The sequence below is a fragment of the Crinia signifera genome, chromosome 1, assembly GCF_055691185.1.
Source record: "Crinia signifera chromosome 1, ASM5569118v1, whole genome shotgun sequence".
NCBI classification, from domain to species: Eukaryota; Metazoa; Chordata; class Amphibia; order Anura; family Myobatrachidae; genus Crinia; species Crinia signifera.
The window spans coordinates 73,094,249-73,110,890 of record NC_139217.1 but is presented as its reverse complement, the minus strand read 5'-3'; the positions used below and the strand labels follow the sequence as shown (position 1 = coordinate 73,110,890).

The following is a 16,642-nucleotide window of genomic DNA, read 5'->3' as shown; positions in this document are numbered from 1 at the left end:
CTGGTGCGATTATCAGATTTGTGCAGCCTTCTCGCCTTCTGCACTAATAAGATGACAATGCTGGGGGTTAGGAGTGCAATCCCGAGAGGGGAGGGCTAATGTGTCCTTTCGCCCTTATTTCCCCTTCTTCTTCTCTCCTTTTTTTTAATTTTATTTTTTATTATTTTTTTATTTTTTTTATTTTTGTGTTTCCCTTTAAGGATTATTCCTCTTGCTCAGAGGGTGACAGATGGGGGTTTTCAGCTCAGATGAGGGGAGCCAGATGTAGGTGGATTACTGCGGGGCTGGAGCTTGTTGGATGGCGCGCAGTTCACGCTGCTCATCCAAAATGGCGATGGTTCCCGGGTGGGCAGGGGATCACCGCACCTGCCCCAGGTCTCTGCTCAGTATAGCGCCCTGTCTGCCGGCGCTTGGGTGCTGCTGCTTCCCCCTCTCCCCGGGTCTTCCCCCTTCGTGTGCCCGACAGCTCCTGCTTCTCCTTTACTCACGCGTCAGAAGAATCCCCGCTGCCGCGTCTCTGCTGTGGGAGCGTCTGAGCGTCGCGGGGACCCGGATCGGTGCTGGTCCCCGGTGCAGGGGTCTGCGAAGTCCTCTCAGTGCTGGGGTCTTCACTCTTGTTCTCCGCCGCTTCCAGGGGTCCTCCTCCTCGTTCCCCGCCGGCGCCGTCTGCTTCCCCGACTGGACGCCAAACTCGAGGCCGCGGCTTCCCCTCTCTTCAAGGCCGCAACCTGCAGGAGTCCTGAAAAGGACTCCCCGGCTCCGCGACTCGATCAGAGGAGGGACAGATGATAAAAGATGAAGGTAGGGAAGGGTTGGGGTGTAGGAAAGAGAGGTGGAAGTGGGCAAAAGAGGTATTTATCAGGGTAGTTTCAGGAGCTCCAGTGAAACACGTTCACTCCGTTTGGCTGCTAGGCCACGCCCCCCGAAGAGGAGATTTTTTATTATGTATATTGGGTGATATCAGGTTGAACCAATCCCCAAATCTCCTGGTGTGTATGGTGTTCCCAATATATGCGGTGTTTAGTGCACACTCAGATTGGAGATCTGATGTTGGCCTTTAGTGGTTATGATAGACCAGTTTATTAAGGGGAGGATAATGTCCCTATTGGGTCCCCTTTATCCTTTTACCACAGTTTAATGATTTTTGCACTATCTCAAATCACCGATGCTGGTTTTTATACACATAATCACGGATAGTATTAACAGGGTATATATGTCTGCTGGTGACCTGATCTAATTAATTTCCTAATTATAGGTCTGCTGTTGCAGTATTTTATTAGTGCTCTCCACGGGGTTTAACAGCAAGATTAAGGACAGAGACAATATTTGTCTATTCATTGGTGATTGTCCTGCTGTTAATAGCCCTCGTTGGTGGCGTTACAAATAGGCTGATACAGCATTTTATTAGTGCTCTCCACGGGGTTTGACAGCAAGATTGAGGACAGAGACACTGTTTGTCTTTGATAGATGACTGTCCTGCTGTTAATTGCCCTCGTTGGTGGCGTTACATGTAATTGATACAGCATATAGTATAAGCCGCTACGTTTGGTTAGATCAAAGGTATGACCGTGAGTGTTAATAACTTTGTAGTCGGCGGAGCACAGCCGTATGGGAACGGAGCGATCGGGTCTCGCATACAGGGCTGGAGACCGGATCCTGTAACCCTCTCGGGTGCTCAACGGAGTCCCTGGAGCTGTTAGGTTCACCTTAGGCAGACATAGTAAATTATTTAAACAATTAAATCATTAGAGTCCTTACAAGGACTAGTATTAGAGACACAGGTTGAGGCATGCATGTGAGGCGACCGCACGGCTAAGGTGGCCGGCGTACGCTTCGCAGATCTTCCTCAGGGCAACCTGCGCTGTTGTCCTGAGTGGGTTTAAGTAGGCAGTGTATCATTTGAATTCTCCAATCCGCAGCTTCCATCGCCGCGTCATGCCCATAGCGTCATCTGTGTGACGTGGGTTTTGACAGTACTTCTGGATACATGTATTCAATAACGATGTATCTCCTTCTATGTTATTGTGAAATTGTTCATTTGATTTTCATATGCATCATCGCTGGTGTTAGGATTAATTATGTACCAGCCAAGGCTCCAATAGTAAATTTTTATTTTAGTTGCGGACATCGCCAGACATCAGCGAGCAGTCAGTGCTCCGCACTCCAACTGGTAAGTATGATTATTATTATAGTGTAGCTTGTCCTTCACTCAGGCTCTTTTACTGAGCTTGTTCTCATAGGTTATTTGTGTCAGAGTTTGATACGTTGAGTATCATATCTGTAAGGTTGTTATCGGCTGTGAGCGGGAGGCTCTGTTCATTTGTAGGTTGGCTTGCGGATTAATATCCTTTATTTGTCAGGGTGTTCAGTCTGATGTCATTATGATCGACTTTTTTGTTTATTATTCACAATCATCTTGGTTGATTTTTTATGTTTTTAGTATTCTAAAATTAATTAGGTTTTGTTTATTTGTTTACAGGGTCACCACCGAGAATGTCCCGGGTGCCGACACTTGCAGGTAAGTGGTCGTCTTTGAAGGTCTTAGTTCCTCACACTCTTGAGGTACAGTGTAATAGCACTGGTTTAGGGTATTGGGACCAGGGTGTCCCATCTCTCAGTGTGGGTTCACACTGGTAATATTCATGTTGGGCTCCAAGAGGTCTCCTGGTGTCAGGTATTTTTCATAGTTATTCTGTGATATGACTCATAGTTGGTGACAGTGTCTATGTTGTTGTGTACCAATGTGTAGGGTTAGTTTGAGTGTTGTTTCAACTGGTGATTGTAGGTGAAACGAAAGATAGGAGAAAAGAAAGGGGGTGGAGACCGCTAGTGTTCTGTGCCGTCGACACTGCGATAGGTCGATTGTTTGGTCGTCGAAGTTATTCATGTGAATAGGCTGATAACAGTGCGAAGTTACATCTGGAGGGTGATAAAATGATACCAAGTCCTGTGTGACTGAGTGTAAAAAGGGGTAGTTGGGTCCTGAGCAGTGTTGGTGGGGAAATCGTGATAACTAGGTAATTGTAACACTTAGTGCAAATACTGTGAAAAATTCAAAACAAACTGTGATTGACTGCTAGGGTGTTGTTGGTTTTAGAAGTCCATATTCGTCCATGTCAGCATGCATTAGCTGTGTGTAATAATTCATAGGTAGGGGTGTTATTGGGGGCGGTGACATCCAAGTAAAGTGATGTATGAGTCTTATAGGTCTTTAAATTAGGTTGCCAGTGTGTTGTTGTGGAGATGGTAAATTAGGAGATTTTATGATGGGGTGAGGTTTCAGGAAGGTGAATAGGGTTATATCTTGGGGAACAGTTTAGTCATTCAATTATCCAAGGAAGGCTGCATAACTATTCTCCTCATTGAGACCCCGCGGGGTCATGGTGTCCATGAGGAAGATGAGCCTAGTTTCCTGCTTGAGCAGTTCCCTGTCTGTGTCCCTTTTTCTGATGCCTAGATTGACTTGTAGCATGCCAAATGCTTGTAGGCCGGCTGGATTGCTCTGATGGTTTTTGTAGAAGTGTTTGGCCACTGGGGTCAGATTCTTCCTGTGCATTTTGTCCCTGCTAGCATTGCGTATACTAGACATATGTTCAAGTAGTCTTTGTTTCAGGGGTCTGATGGTCTTTCCAATGTATACACGGTTGCAGGGGCATCGGAGATTGTAGATTACTCCCGGAGTGGTGCAGTTAATTTGGTCCTTAATTTTCCAATTTTTATCAAATTTGTCTGTGTAGGACGTGGTAGTGACCATGATTGGGCACGCCTTGCAATTGCCACATTTACGGGATCCTTCCTTCGGTCTGTTTCTGGTGTTAAGTACATTACTCTCCAGATGACTGTGGACTAGAATGTCCTTTAGATTTTTACTTCTCCTCCAGCACATTTGAATATGGTCACCCAAGATGCCATCTAGGTCTTTGTCCGTTCTTAGGACACCTATATGTTTATTCAGGATTCCTTGAATGGTTTTCCATTCCTGACAGTAGGTGCCTATGAACCGCACCTCATTGTTGGGTCCTTGTGGGTCCCTGATTTTAGGGATTAATAGCTGGTCTCTTGGGTATTTGCTGACTTCTCTGGCTGCTTTTCTAACCGCTCTCCTGCTGTATCCCCTGTTCTCTAGTCGGTGTCCCACCTCTGTAGCTCATGTCATGTAGACCTCTTCATTGGAGCAGTTCCTCCTTGTTCTTATGAATTCCCCCTTGGGGAGGCCTTTGAGGACTGGCGGGAAGTGGGAGCTGGTATGGTGCAGCAAGGAATTGGTGGCAGTTTGTTTCCTGTAGAGGTCAGTGGAGATATGGCCATTCTCCTCAATTGTCAGTCTAAGGTCAAGGAAGGTGACTGATTCTTGACTGAGGTCATAGGTCAATCTGAGGTTGTAGGGGTTGTGGTTGAGGATACTGATGAATTGCATGAATTTCTCCTTGTCTCCCTCCCAGATGATCAGGAGATCATCTATGTATCTCAACCACAGCTGGACATGTTGGGTGTAGGGTTCGTTAGCCTCGCAGAAGACCACCTCCCTCTCCCACCACCCCAGGTACAGGTTTGCGTATGTCGGTGCACAAGCACTGCCCATAGCAGTCCCCTGTACCTGGAGGTAGAAGTTGTCATTACAAGTGAAGAAGTTGCGTTTTAATACAAATTCCAATAGTTCAATCAGTAGGTCATTGAATGTGCTCTCCCGTTCCATACTTGTGAAATATCTGATGGCATTAATGCCATGTTCATGTATAATGCTCGTATAGAGGCTTTCCACATCTAGAGTAATGAGCCAACAGTTCTTATTGAGAATTACGTCCTGGATTTTATTGAGCACATCCATAGTGTCGCGGATGTATGATGGCAGGGTAAGGACATATTTTCTCAGCCAGTGATCTACGAATTTGCTTGCGTTTTCTGTCAGCCCCCCCATTCCCGAGACAATTGGTCTCCCGGGTGGGTTCTTGTCATCTTTATGGACTTTGGGTAGCAAATATAATGTTGCTACCCGAGGATGTTCTATGTCCAAAAATTCCAATTGTGATTTTGTTATGACACCCTCATTTAGGGCTCCCTTTAGCAATCTCCTGTATTCAGTCTGGTATTTTTCCAGGGGATTAAATGTCAGTTTTTGGTAACATTTTTTGTCCTTAAGTTGACGTTCCAATTCTCGGATGTATCTCTCACGACCCCATAGGACAATGTTGCCACCCTTGTCCGAGGGTTTGATGATAGTGTCATCCCATTTGCTGATTTGGTTGACTGCCTGTCTCTCCTCCCTCGTGAGGTTGCCTGATAGGTGGTCAGATTTATGCTTCTCTAGTGAGTCTAGGTCCCTACTGACCAAATCCATGTATGTCTTGACCTGTGGGCATAATTTGAAGTCTGGGTAATATTTGACTTCTTTTTCAGGGGAGTGTTAGTTGTTCCAGTCTCTCTTGGTTCGTCATCACTTAATTCTCCAGGATTTTCATTTGCTAGTTCTTCCAATATGGCAAGAGCATCTGTATCTTCTTTTGAAAAGAAGTCTGTAATTTTAGTTTGATCCTGTGGTTGGTTTGTATTTTGTGATATATATTGCTCCTGTTTGCAGTATAATTTTTTCAGGATGAGTTTTCTTCCAAATAGGTTCACATTTCCCGTTCAAAATCAAATTGGTTAAACGATTGCGATGGGCTGAAGGAGAGGCCTTTACTAAGAACTGTGGTTTGTGAGGGGGTTAGTACGTGATCGGTAAGGTTAATGATACGGAGACTGTCTGATGTTTCTAATTCCTGTATCGCCTGTTGTCCCTGTACTCTTCCCTCCATTCTCTGTTTGTTCTTTTTCTTCTTTCCCCTCCTGATCTTACGGGGTGACTGCCTATATTTTCTCTGGTTTCCCTGGGGGTAACCCCTAAAAAATCCTGTGTTGTTCTGCGTATATTTTGTTGTTCATATGTCGATTCACTGCCAGAGGAATCAGCATCAGATGTGGTATAATTTGTGCCCCTAGTGTTGGGTGTTCTCTTGTTAGTATGGCTCCATTTATACACTGTATTTGTTGTAAAGTCTTGTATGTCTCTTTGTAGTTTCGATTTTTTACGACTGATGGTATCTCTTTCCAGATTGTCAATCTCACTTTTGAAACGGTGGTACATTTTTTGGAATTTGTCAAGTCCCTCAAATTCTTTTAACTTTGAGCTGAGTCTGGAGATTTCTGTTGCATACTGTTCCAGTTTTATCTCCTCATGTTTTGTCAGTATATTGATCAATTTAAGGGAACAATTTGTCAATGTTTGTTCCCATTCTGACTTCAAGTTGTCGGATGCCAGTTCAAATGACGGGAAAACTCTGGGGCGTAAGCCTCTTGGTGTGACCCTTTGTTTAGTGTAACTGTCAAAGGTCGCCTTGTTCCAGAAGGCTTTGGATTGTTTTATTAATGTGAATTTTAGGGCATGCAGGTCATTGACCCAATCATCGTTTGTTTGTATTTGTGAAATGTCCTTGGTTAATAGGGTATCCATACAGTTTTTGAGTTTGGTCTGTCTCTCAGTTAAGTCTTGGCATAGACTGAAACTGGTGGACGCCATGGTGGATTCCGTGCTGGACATTTCGTTGGAGTTTTTGCTACTTATCCCACTCAGAAGTGACAGTGCGGTTGAGTGTTTTATTTGATATGATAATCTTTGCTAATCACTCTTTATCTTTTCTGTGCTGATTGACCAGGAACGTGACTCAAGGTCACATGCAGAGCAAGACGAAATGGGTTTTTTGGTAGGTTCAATCGCACAAGATTATAGTATTAGAGATATGTAATAATCTTACCATAGGCCCTCTGCAAGTATTAGTGTTTGTTTATGTAACACTTGGGGGTGCAGAGGTGTGCCACCACGGACAATTTTTAGACAGAGTATATCAGAAGACAGGGTAGGGATTGTCAAAGGTGTGGTGCACCAAAAGAGAAAAAATAATTTTTACACATAAAATATACCTTTTAATGGTTTCTTTTAAAACTGCGAAATATACAGACTAACATGTAACATAAAACAGTGAATACAGTGATTTTAAAAAGCTGCACGTGCGGTATCAACATGCAATGCCTCCTACTGTGAAGATCCACTCTCCTAATATCTTGTGTACGTATATGTCCCTTAAGGTATCTGATGGCTTACATTAGCCTTATTACAGATATCCGCGGGTAAGTGTACTTATACCAAGATGTTGAGTGATCTGTATGGGTGTCACTGGTGTCTTTTGTTTTAGTATAGTGATATCCCTGAGTCCTTGCTGGAGATATATGGTCAGATTTAGTATCTCTGATGAAGAGGAGATTTTTATTATGTATATTGGGTGATATCAGGTTGAACCAATCCCCAAATCTCCTGGTGTGTATGGTGTTCCCAATATATGCGGTGTTTAGTGCACACTCAGATTGGAGATCTGATGTTGGCCTTTAGTGGTTATGATAGACCAGTTTATTAAGGGGGGGATAATGTCCCTATTGGGTCCCCTTTATCCTTTTACCACAGTTTAATGATTTTTGCACTATCTCAAATCACCGATGCTGGTTTTTATACACATAATCACGGATAGTATTAACAGGGTATATATGTCTGCTGGTGACCTGATCTAATTAATTTCCAAATTATAGGTCTGCTGTTGCAGTATTTTATTAGTGCTCTCCACGGGGTTTAACAGCAAGATTAAGGACAGAGACAATATTTGTCTATTCATTGGTGATTGTCCTGCTGTTAATAGCCCTCGTTGGTGGCGTTACATATAGGCTGATACAGCATTTTATTAGTGCTCTCCACGGGGTTTGACAGCAAGATTGAGGACAGAGACACGGTTTGTCTTTGATAGATGACTGTCCTGCTGTTAATTGCCCTCGTTGGTGGCGTTACATGTAATTGATACAGCATATAGTATAAGCCGCTACGTTTGGTTAGATCAAAGGTATGACCGTGAGTGTTAATAACTTTGTAGTCGGCGGAGCACAGCCGTATGGGAACGGAGCGATCGGGTCTCGCATACAGGGCTGGAGACCGGATCCTGTAACACTCTCGGGTGCTCAACGGAGTCCCTAGAGCTGTTAGGTTCACCTTAGGCAGACATAGTAAATTATTTAAACAATTAAATCATTAGAGTCCTTACAAGGATTAGTATTAGAGACACAGTGATTATATATCAGTAGGAGTCCTTACAAGGACTATATCAAGACACAGGTTGAGGCATGCATGTGAGGCGACCGCACGGCTAAGGTGGCCGGCGTACGCTTCGCAGATCTTCCTCAGGGCAACCTGCGCTGTTGTTCTGAGTGGGTTTAAGTAGGCAGTGTATCATTTGAATTCTCCAATCCGCAGCTTCCATCGCCGCGTCATGCCCATAGCGTCATCTGTGTGACGTGGGTTTTGACAGTACTTCTGGATACATGTATTCAATAACGATGTATCTCCCATCGCAATCGTTTAACCGATTTGATTTTGAACGGGATGTGAACCTATTTGGAAGAAAACTCATCCTGAAAAAATTATACTGCAAACAGGAGCAATATATATCACAAAATACAAACCAACCACAGGATCAAACTAAAATTACAGACTTCTTTTCAAAAGAAGATACAGATGCTCTTGCCATATTGGAAGAACTAGCAAATGAAAATCCTGGAGAATTAAGTGATGACAAACCAAGAGAGACTGGAACAACTAACACTCCCCTGAAAAAGAAGTCGAAATATTACCCAGACTTCAAATTATGCCCACAGGTCAAGACATACATGGATTTGGTCAGTAGGGACCTAGACTCACTAGAGAAGCATAAATCTGACCACCTACCAGGCAACCTCACGAGGGAGGAGAGACAGGCAGTCAACAAAATCAGCAAATGGGATGACACTATCATCAAACCCTCGGACAAGGGTGGCAACATTGTCCTATGGGGTCGTGAGAGATACATCCGAGAATTGGAACGTCAACTTAAGGACAAAAAATGTTACCAAAAACTGACATTTAATCCCCTGGAAAAATACCAGACTGAATACAGGAGATTGCTAAAGGGAGCCCTAAATGAGGGTGTCATAACAAAATCACAATTGGAATTTTTGGACATAGAACATCCTCGGGTAGCAACATTATATTTGCTACCCAAAGTCCATAAAGATGACAAGAACCCACCCGGGAGACCAATTGTCTCGGGAATGGGGGGGCTGACAGAAAACGCAAGCAAATTCGTAGATCACTGGCTGAGAAAATATGTCCTTACCCTGCCATCATACATCCGCGACACTATGGATGTGCTCAATAAAATCCAGGACGTAATTCTCAATAAGAACTGTTGGCTCATTACTCTAGATGTGGAAAGCCTCTATACGAGCATTATACATGAACATGGCATTAATGCCATCAGATATTTCACAAGTATGGAACGGGAGAGCACATTCAATGACCTACTGATTGAACTATTGGAATTTGTATTAAAACGCAACTTCTTCACTTGTAATGACAACTTCTACCTCCAGGTACAGGGGACTGCTATGGGCAGTGCTTGTGCACCGACATACGCAAACCTGTACCTGGGGTGGTGGGAGAGGGAGGTGGTCTTCTGCGAGGCTAACGAACCCTACACCCAACATGTCCAGCTGTGGTTGAGATACATAGATGATCTCCTGATCATCTGGGAGGGAGACAAGGAGAAATTCATGCAATTCATCAGTATCCTCAACCACAACCCCTACAACCTCAGATTGACCTATGACCTCAGTCAAGAATCAGTCACCTTCCTTGACCTTAGACTGACAATTGAGGAGAATGGCCATATCTCCACTGACCTCTACAGGAAACAAACTGCCACCAATTCCTTGCTGCACCATACCAGCTCCCACTTCCCGCCAGTCCTCAAAGGCCTCCCCAAGGGGGAATTCATAAGAACAAGGAGGAACTGCTCCAATGAAGGTCTACATGACAAGAGCTACAGAGGTGGGACACCGACTAGAGAACAGGGGATACAGCAGGAGAGCGGTTAGAAAAGCAGCCAGAGAAGTCAGCAAATACCCAAGAGACCAGCTATTAATCCCTAAAATCAGGGACCCACAAGGACCCAACAATGAGGTGCGGTTCATAGGCACCTACTGTCAGGAATGGAAAACCATTCAAGGAATCCTGAATAAACATATAGGTGTCCTAAGAACGGACAAAGACCTAGATGGCATCTTGGGTGACCATATTCAAATGTGCTGGAGGAGAAGTAAAAATCTAAAGGACGAGGCGTGGCCACGGAGGGCAGGGAGTGAGACGCAGGTCGCTGCTCTCTCCTGCTCCATTATGCGGTGAAAATCCTGTGAGCTCCCCCCAGTAAGGTGCACTGGTGTGCGGCATAAAGTAGATCCGGTGCCCCGGCGGCTGGCTGAGTACGGAAGATAATCTGAATGCTGAACCCGGCGCCGCAGGTTCATGACATAGACCTGTGACGCTCCCCTCGTGCGCGGGTGAAGCGGACGCCGGGAGACAAGGGGGAACACGTGCGGCTGGAACTTGTGCACGAGAAAACTGCTGCGGCGCAGCAAGCCGGGTGAGAGCCGGAGGCCGAGCCGCGGCAGCGGCTGAGACGTACGCGGAGAGCTGGGCGGGTGAGCCCCAGTGCGACGGAGTGGAGAGCCACGATAACTCGCGAGCCATTCATGAGGAACAAGCCGGTGGCAGCAAGAGGAGGATACCTGCTCGAGGAGGAAAGGGGGTTGCGACACGCTAAGGAGCTAAGGAGGAGGTGTACTGAGGTGAAGCTTGGACACTAGAGCTGGAGAGAAAGAGCGACTGGCTCCTGGGTTTCATCAAGACCAACAGTGGCTATGTACTTTCAGCCTATTCTGGGAAGCCGTGAGTAACATTGAATATACTTACTTAAGTGACTGCGGTGCCCGGGAGGGGAAGGGAAGGAAGGAAAAAAAAAAAAAAAGAAAAAAAAAGAAAAGCATTAACTGTACACACATTGCAAGCATAACCTTGCTTAGCCTGAGACTGCCTACCCTTACACCTCAGGGCAATATTGTCCCCCCCCCTCCTCTCCTCCCCCCCATAAAAATAGGGAAGACTCAAAACGCAGCAGCAGCTGCTGCAGCAGCTAATCGGCTCGCAAAATATTCCAGGCAACCCACTACTCCAACTCCCTCAGTTAGAGAAGAACCCTCTCCTCCAACTACCCCCCCTGGCGCTGATGTAAGCAACCCAGACATACAGAAAGTGCTGGATGCAATGGCTGCGAGCGAAGGCCGCCTGACTAATAAAATTGACAAGGTTCAAGAGGACCTGGATATGATTAGGCAATCAGTCCACAAGGTCAGGGAAAGAGTTAAGGAGGTTGAAATTCGAACCTCATCTTTGGAGGACACTGTCACCCCCCTGTCGGCACAAGTTGAGGACATGGTCAAACAAATTAAACTAATCAACACAAAGATGACTGATATGGAGGGAAGATTTAGGAGAAACAACTTGAGATTTGTTGGACTACCCGAGAAGGCGGAGGGGACAAGTCCAGAGTTGTTCCTGGAAAATTGGCTGAAAAAAGCTTACGGGCAAGATGCTTTCTCTGGGTACTTCTCGGTCGAAAGAGCACACCGGGTCCCTGCGAGGTCACCACCACCAGGAGCGCCGGCCCGCACATTCATTGCAAAGTTTTTGCACTTTTCAGACCGAGATGTAATTCTGAAGTTAAACAGAGTTAAAGGCCCATTGCTCTGGGAAAATACGAGGGTTGCAATATTCCCGGATTATGCAGTGGGGGTACAACGGGAAAGGGCCCAATACTTCGATATAAAAAAGCGTTTGAGAGATTTGGAGCTTCAATACGCCGTGCTGTTTCCGGCCAAACTTCGTGTAATACACGAGGGCAGCACAAAGTTCTTCTCAACACCTAAAGAGGCAGCGGCCTGGCTGGACCTCAAGTTCCCCGACAGGCGCCCCTTGAATAACAGTTAAAAGGGCTACTGGACAAAGAGCCGCGACAAGTTACTTGCCGCACAGAGAATATAATGTGGTTCCAGTGAAATTATCCCCCTTATTCTTTTTTTTTTTTTTTTCCCCGTACTGTAAGCACTGTACTTGAACACCAGAAAGTATAACCCGGCAATTTGAACGTGGTAGCAGGCATTCGGAAAACTATATTAACACATGTGTATTTATTGGTTTGAAGAGTTTAACAGGACATTGTAATTTAATAACAAGTAACTGGTTGCAATTTGCATGCTACAAGTCGCCCAGGTGTTGTACATTATGGATAAAGACTAATGGCGTATGAACACCAGCTGGCTCAGGCGCTATAGATAGATACAGCACCGTATACGCTCGTCTTGAAGCATGCAATGAGATATCATATTTATAATCTGTACATGGCACGGAAGGCTATAGATTGCATAATTATTGTACGTATATTTACCAAATTATGTCGATGATACGGGGTACTATGTGTCCGTGTTTGCGAATTGAAAGGTATTGAATATTGACAATTTATTAATTGTTAATACTGAATCTGGTAATAACTAGCTGCAAACTGTAGGCTACATGTTGTCCGGCTACTATATACTGTGGATAAACAAATAACAGCGAATGAACAATAGCAGGTTCAAATACGATATAGGCCTTCCAACCGCTATGAATAGACACAGTACTGGGTATGTGCAATTGTTTGTTCTGAAGCATGCAATAAGACATCATAATTGCAAATGGCATTTGGTATGGAAAGATAGAGATAGAGCATAACTCACTGTATGAATATTCACTAAATTTTGATGATGATATGGGGCAATAGGTTACTGCACAGGTCAATTGAAGTGTTACCAGGAATTTTTTTTTTTTTTTTTTTTTGGTGTATCTTACTGAGGGAAGGTGGGGAATGTGAGGGCACTGGGAGCAGGAGAGAGCCCCCTGCCCGTGGTCATTATATCAATTGCCTCAATGTATGTCGTAGAGAAGAAGGGGAATAAGGGAGTTCAGGTGGGGAGGGAATCGAGGCATGTCATGACAAAAAGAGAGGGAGGGCATGCAGGGTGGGGGTGGGGGTGGGGGTGTGGGGGGGGGAGGGAGGGAATGGGAGGGAAATATGCTGACAAAGTTTACATTAAGGATCGGGTCACCAGACGCTACTTGTGCTACCATGCGGCAATGGAGACTGTGAAGGATGGTTGTAATTAAATACAGCTTCCTCACCTGGAACGTGAGGGGCTTAAATGATAAGATAAAGAGGTCGTTGGTTATGAGGCAGGTCCGACAATACACGGCAGATATTATATGCCTACAAGAAACGCACCTTGTGGGGAATAAATCGCTCTCACTGAAGAAACCATGGGTGGGCTGGGCCTTCCACTCATCCTTTTCAAATGTATCTAGAGGAGTGTCAGTACTAATAAGGAAGGGTATACCATTTATGCCTTTAACATCACAGATTGATCCAGGGGGGAGATTTGTTTTTATTAAATGCAAGCTGGGGTCCCTGGAATTCTTAATTCTGTCGGTATATATACCACCCCCATTTAACTATGAAGTCATGAAAAGAGCAGCTGAATTTATGGCCCTATCCCCCGAAACCCCGGTAGTGATACTGGGGGACTTCAATAACACTATGAACTCTAAACTGGATAGGAGAAGCATGCTAAACCCTAGCCAAAATAACCAGGGGTGTGGCTTTTCAGATATGGTCAGGGAAATGGGCTTAGTGGACGCTTGGAGAACCAGGTACCCACTAGAGCAAAAATTCTCCTGCTTTTCCAGTACCCATGCTTCCTTTTCAAGGATAGATATGGCCCTTGTCACTAAAGACTGGATGCCTCGTATTCAGAGCATAAGATACTTGACAAGAGGCATATCTGATCATTCCCCCCTGGAAATTACTGTTGATTTAGGAGAAGAGAAGGGCTTCCCTTACTGGAAACTAAATGCACAGTGGCTAACCCACTTTAAAGTGGGGGAAACATTAGAGCCATCGTGGCACGAATTCTTTGAAATTAATAAAGGGTCAGCTACTGTAGGAGTGGTTTGGGACACCTTTAAGGCCAACCTCAGGGGACAATTAGTGAGAGAGATAGCTGCACTAAAACAAAGACACAAAAAAACGGAACAGCAACTAGAAGTGTCATGTAACATGCTAGAACAACAGTACTTACGGGGTAACAACCAATCCGATCGGGAGGCATGGGAAAAAGCGCAGAAAGAATGGTGTAATTGCCTAAAAGATAAGGCAACGTACAGAGAGATATTTGCTGGGCATACAAGATATGCAGAGGGAGATAGGCCCGGGAGCTTTTTAGCCGGTTTAGCTAAAGTAGATAACAATAGGAGCATCATAGCAGAAATTAGGGGGAAGGAAGGGGATATACTTAGACAAACTCCGGAAATAGCTGGCAGATTCAGACAGTTCTTTAAAGAACTGTATACGTCACAACAGACCCATACCCCCGAGGAGTTACGGGCATATCTGGGAGGAATACCACACCCCGTACTCTCTGTAGAATCCAGAAATATGCTGGATGGCCCAATAACTATACAGGAGATTGAAGCAGCGATAATGGATATCCCTGGGGGTAAAGCCCCAGGACTTGATGGGATCCCCCAAGAACTTTATAAAAGACATAGAGGGTTTTTCGCTGGGAGGTTTCTGGAGTTGTTCTCTGGCATTTCTAGCGGGCAAGCTATGCCAGCATCAATGTCCGAGGCCTTAATTGTAGTACTCCCAAAAAAAGATAAAGATCTAAGTCTGGTGGAGTCATACCGGCCTATTTCACTTCTAACAAATGATAGTAAGATCTTGGCCAAAATTTTGGCAAAAAGGCTTAACCTCGTTATAAGTGAAATAGTCCACCCGGATCAAACCGGCTTCATGCCCGGAAGATCGACCACTGCTAACCTAAGACGCCTTTATTGTCACCTTCAGACTCCGCAGGATAAGAGGGAACACTCGGTAGTCATTTCTCTCGACGCAGCTAAGGCGTTCGATTCCGTGGAGTGGGGTTTCCTGTGGGCAGCTTTAGAATGGGCAGGGATAGGCCCGGCTTTTATAAGATGGGTCAGGTTGCTGTATGCGGACCCGGTGGCAAGGGTCTCCGTCAATGGATTTATATCATCAATATTCAATATAGAGCGTGGCACAAGACAGGGGTGTCCCTTGTCACCGGGGCTGTTTGCAATCTCCATAGAACCATTAGCCTGTTTGATCCGGAGTAGTAAAGTAATACAAGGCCTTAATCTAGGGGCAAAAGAGGACCGAATAGCGTTATACGCTGATGATATCTTGCTGTTTGTTGGGAACTGCCAGAGAGTAATTCCAGAGATACTAGAGGTAATAGATACGTTTGGGAGACACTCTGGGCTCAAAATCAACTGGGCCAAATCATGTGTCCTTCCCATAAGCAATATAATAGGAATTGAACAGACAAACTATACTCCCTTAAAATGGGTGGACAAATTTCAGTACCTGGGTATCTGGATTTCAAGGGACCCAGCGAAATTCGAATCACTCAATTTGAGACCCCAAGTGGAGTTTATTAAATCTAGGATCGGCCCTTGGGGAAAATTGACACTTACCATGACAGGGCGAGTAAACTTGGTGAAGATGATAGTACAACCCAAACTAGTATATATACTTAATCATTCCCCTCTCTACTTACCTCAAAGAATCTTTCAATTAATTGACGGCCTAATATCCTCTCTAGTCTGGGGTAGTAAAAAAGCCAGACTCAAAAAGGAGGTCTTAATTAAAAACAAAGGAGAAGGAGGATTATCTCTGCCAGATTTTCGGTTATACTATATCGCTGCCCAAATAACACATATTAAGAACTGGATAAGAGCGGCAGGGGAGGGTGGCGAATATGAGCTGATATCTGAGCTGGTGGGGTTAGTATCACCAGGTCATACCCCCCTACAACTCTTAATAAGTGGCAATTTGAAGGGCAATTGGCCACCTATAATAAGACAGGGTATAAGAATATGGAGACAGGTGGATAACATCTTAGGCACTCAGGGTATAGATCCAGAAACCCCGCTTCATAACTCACACGTGTTAAGAGAGTTAAAAGATTTACAAATGGATAAAATCTGGGGAAACAAAGGGATTAGAGAAATAGGCCAAATTTATAAGGAAGGGGAAGTAAGCTCCTTTCAAACATTAAAAATGGAATACCAACTACCTAACAAATATCTGTTTCGATACATCCAGGTACGACATGGCCTGAAAAAACAATTTCAGGATGTGACCCCAGAAATTAGGGAATCTAGAACTAAACAACTAATTAAAAGAATACCAGTAAGGCATGAACTGTCATTTTGCTATAAATCTCTCCACTTAGTTAGGCATAAAGACGGACTAATAAACATAAAAAGAAAATGGGAGGAAGATTTAGGACAGATAACAGAGACGGGTTGGAATAATGCTCTGAAAAATGTAAAAATGGCTACTAATCAAATAAGGTTCCAACAGATTCAATTGTACTTGATACACAGGAGTTATATGACACCTAAATGGCTGTATAAATTTGGAGGGAGATCTAATACTATGTGTCCTAAATGCAAGGATCCAGAGGGAACATTTTGGCATTTAATTTGGACCTGCCCTAAAGTAGCAGACTTTTGGGCCAAGATTTTTAATATTTTTGGCTCCAAGGGAATTCCTGTAACTTGTTGCACTCCCAAAACGTG

General features: G+C 44.6%; 1 protein-coding gene across 2 annotated transcripts in view; it reads left to right on the top strand.

The window, feature by feature from the left end:
* Positions 1 to 16,642, top strand: part of LOC146042532 (uncharacterized) — a 386,937-nt gene that overhangs the window by 274,003 nt on the left and 96,292 nt on the right. The window contains exon 16 of one of the 2 annotated variants that reach the window (XM_083162613.1): positions 2,480 to 2,518. The exons of the other annotated variant lie outside the window; for it this stretch is intronic. Within the exon in view, the coding sequence (XP_083018739.1) occupies positions 2,480 to 2,518 (39 nt within the window). The remainder of the gene's footprint in view (positions 1 to 2,479; positions 2,519 to 16,642) is intronic. 2 annotated transcript variants of the gene reach the window in all.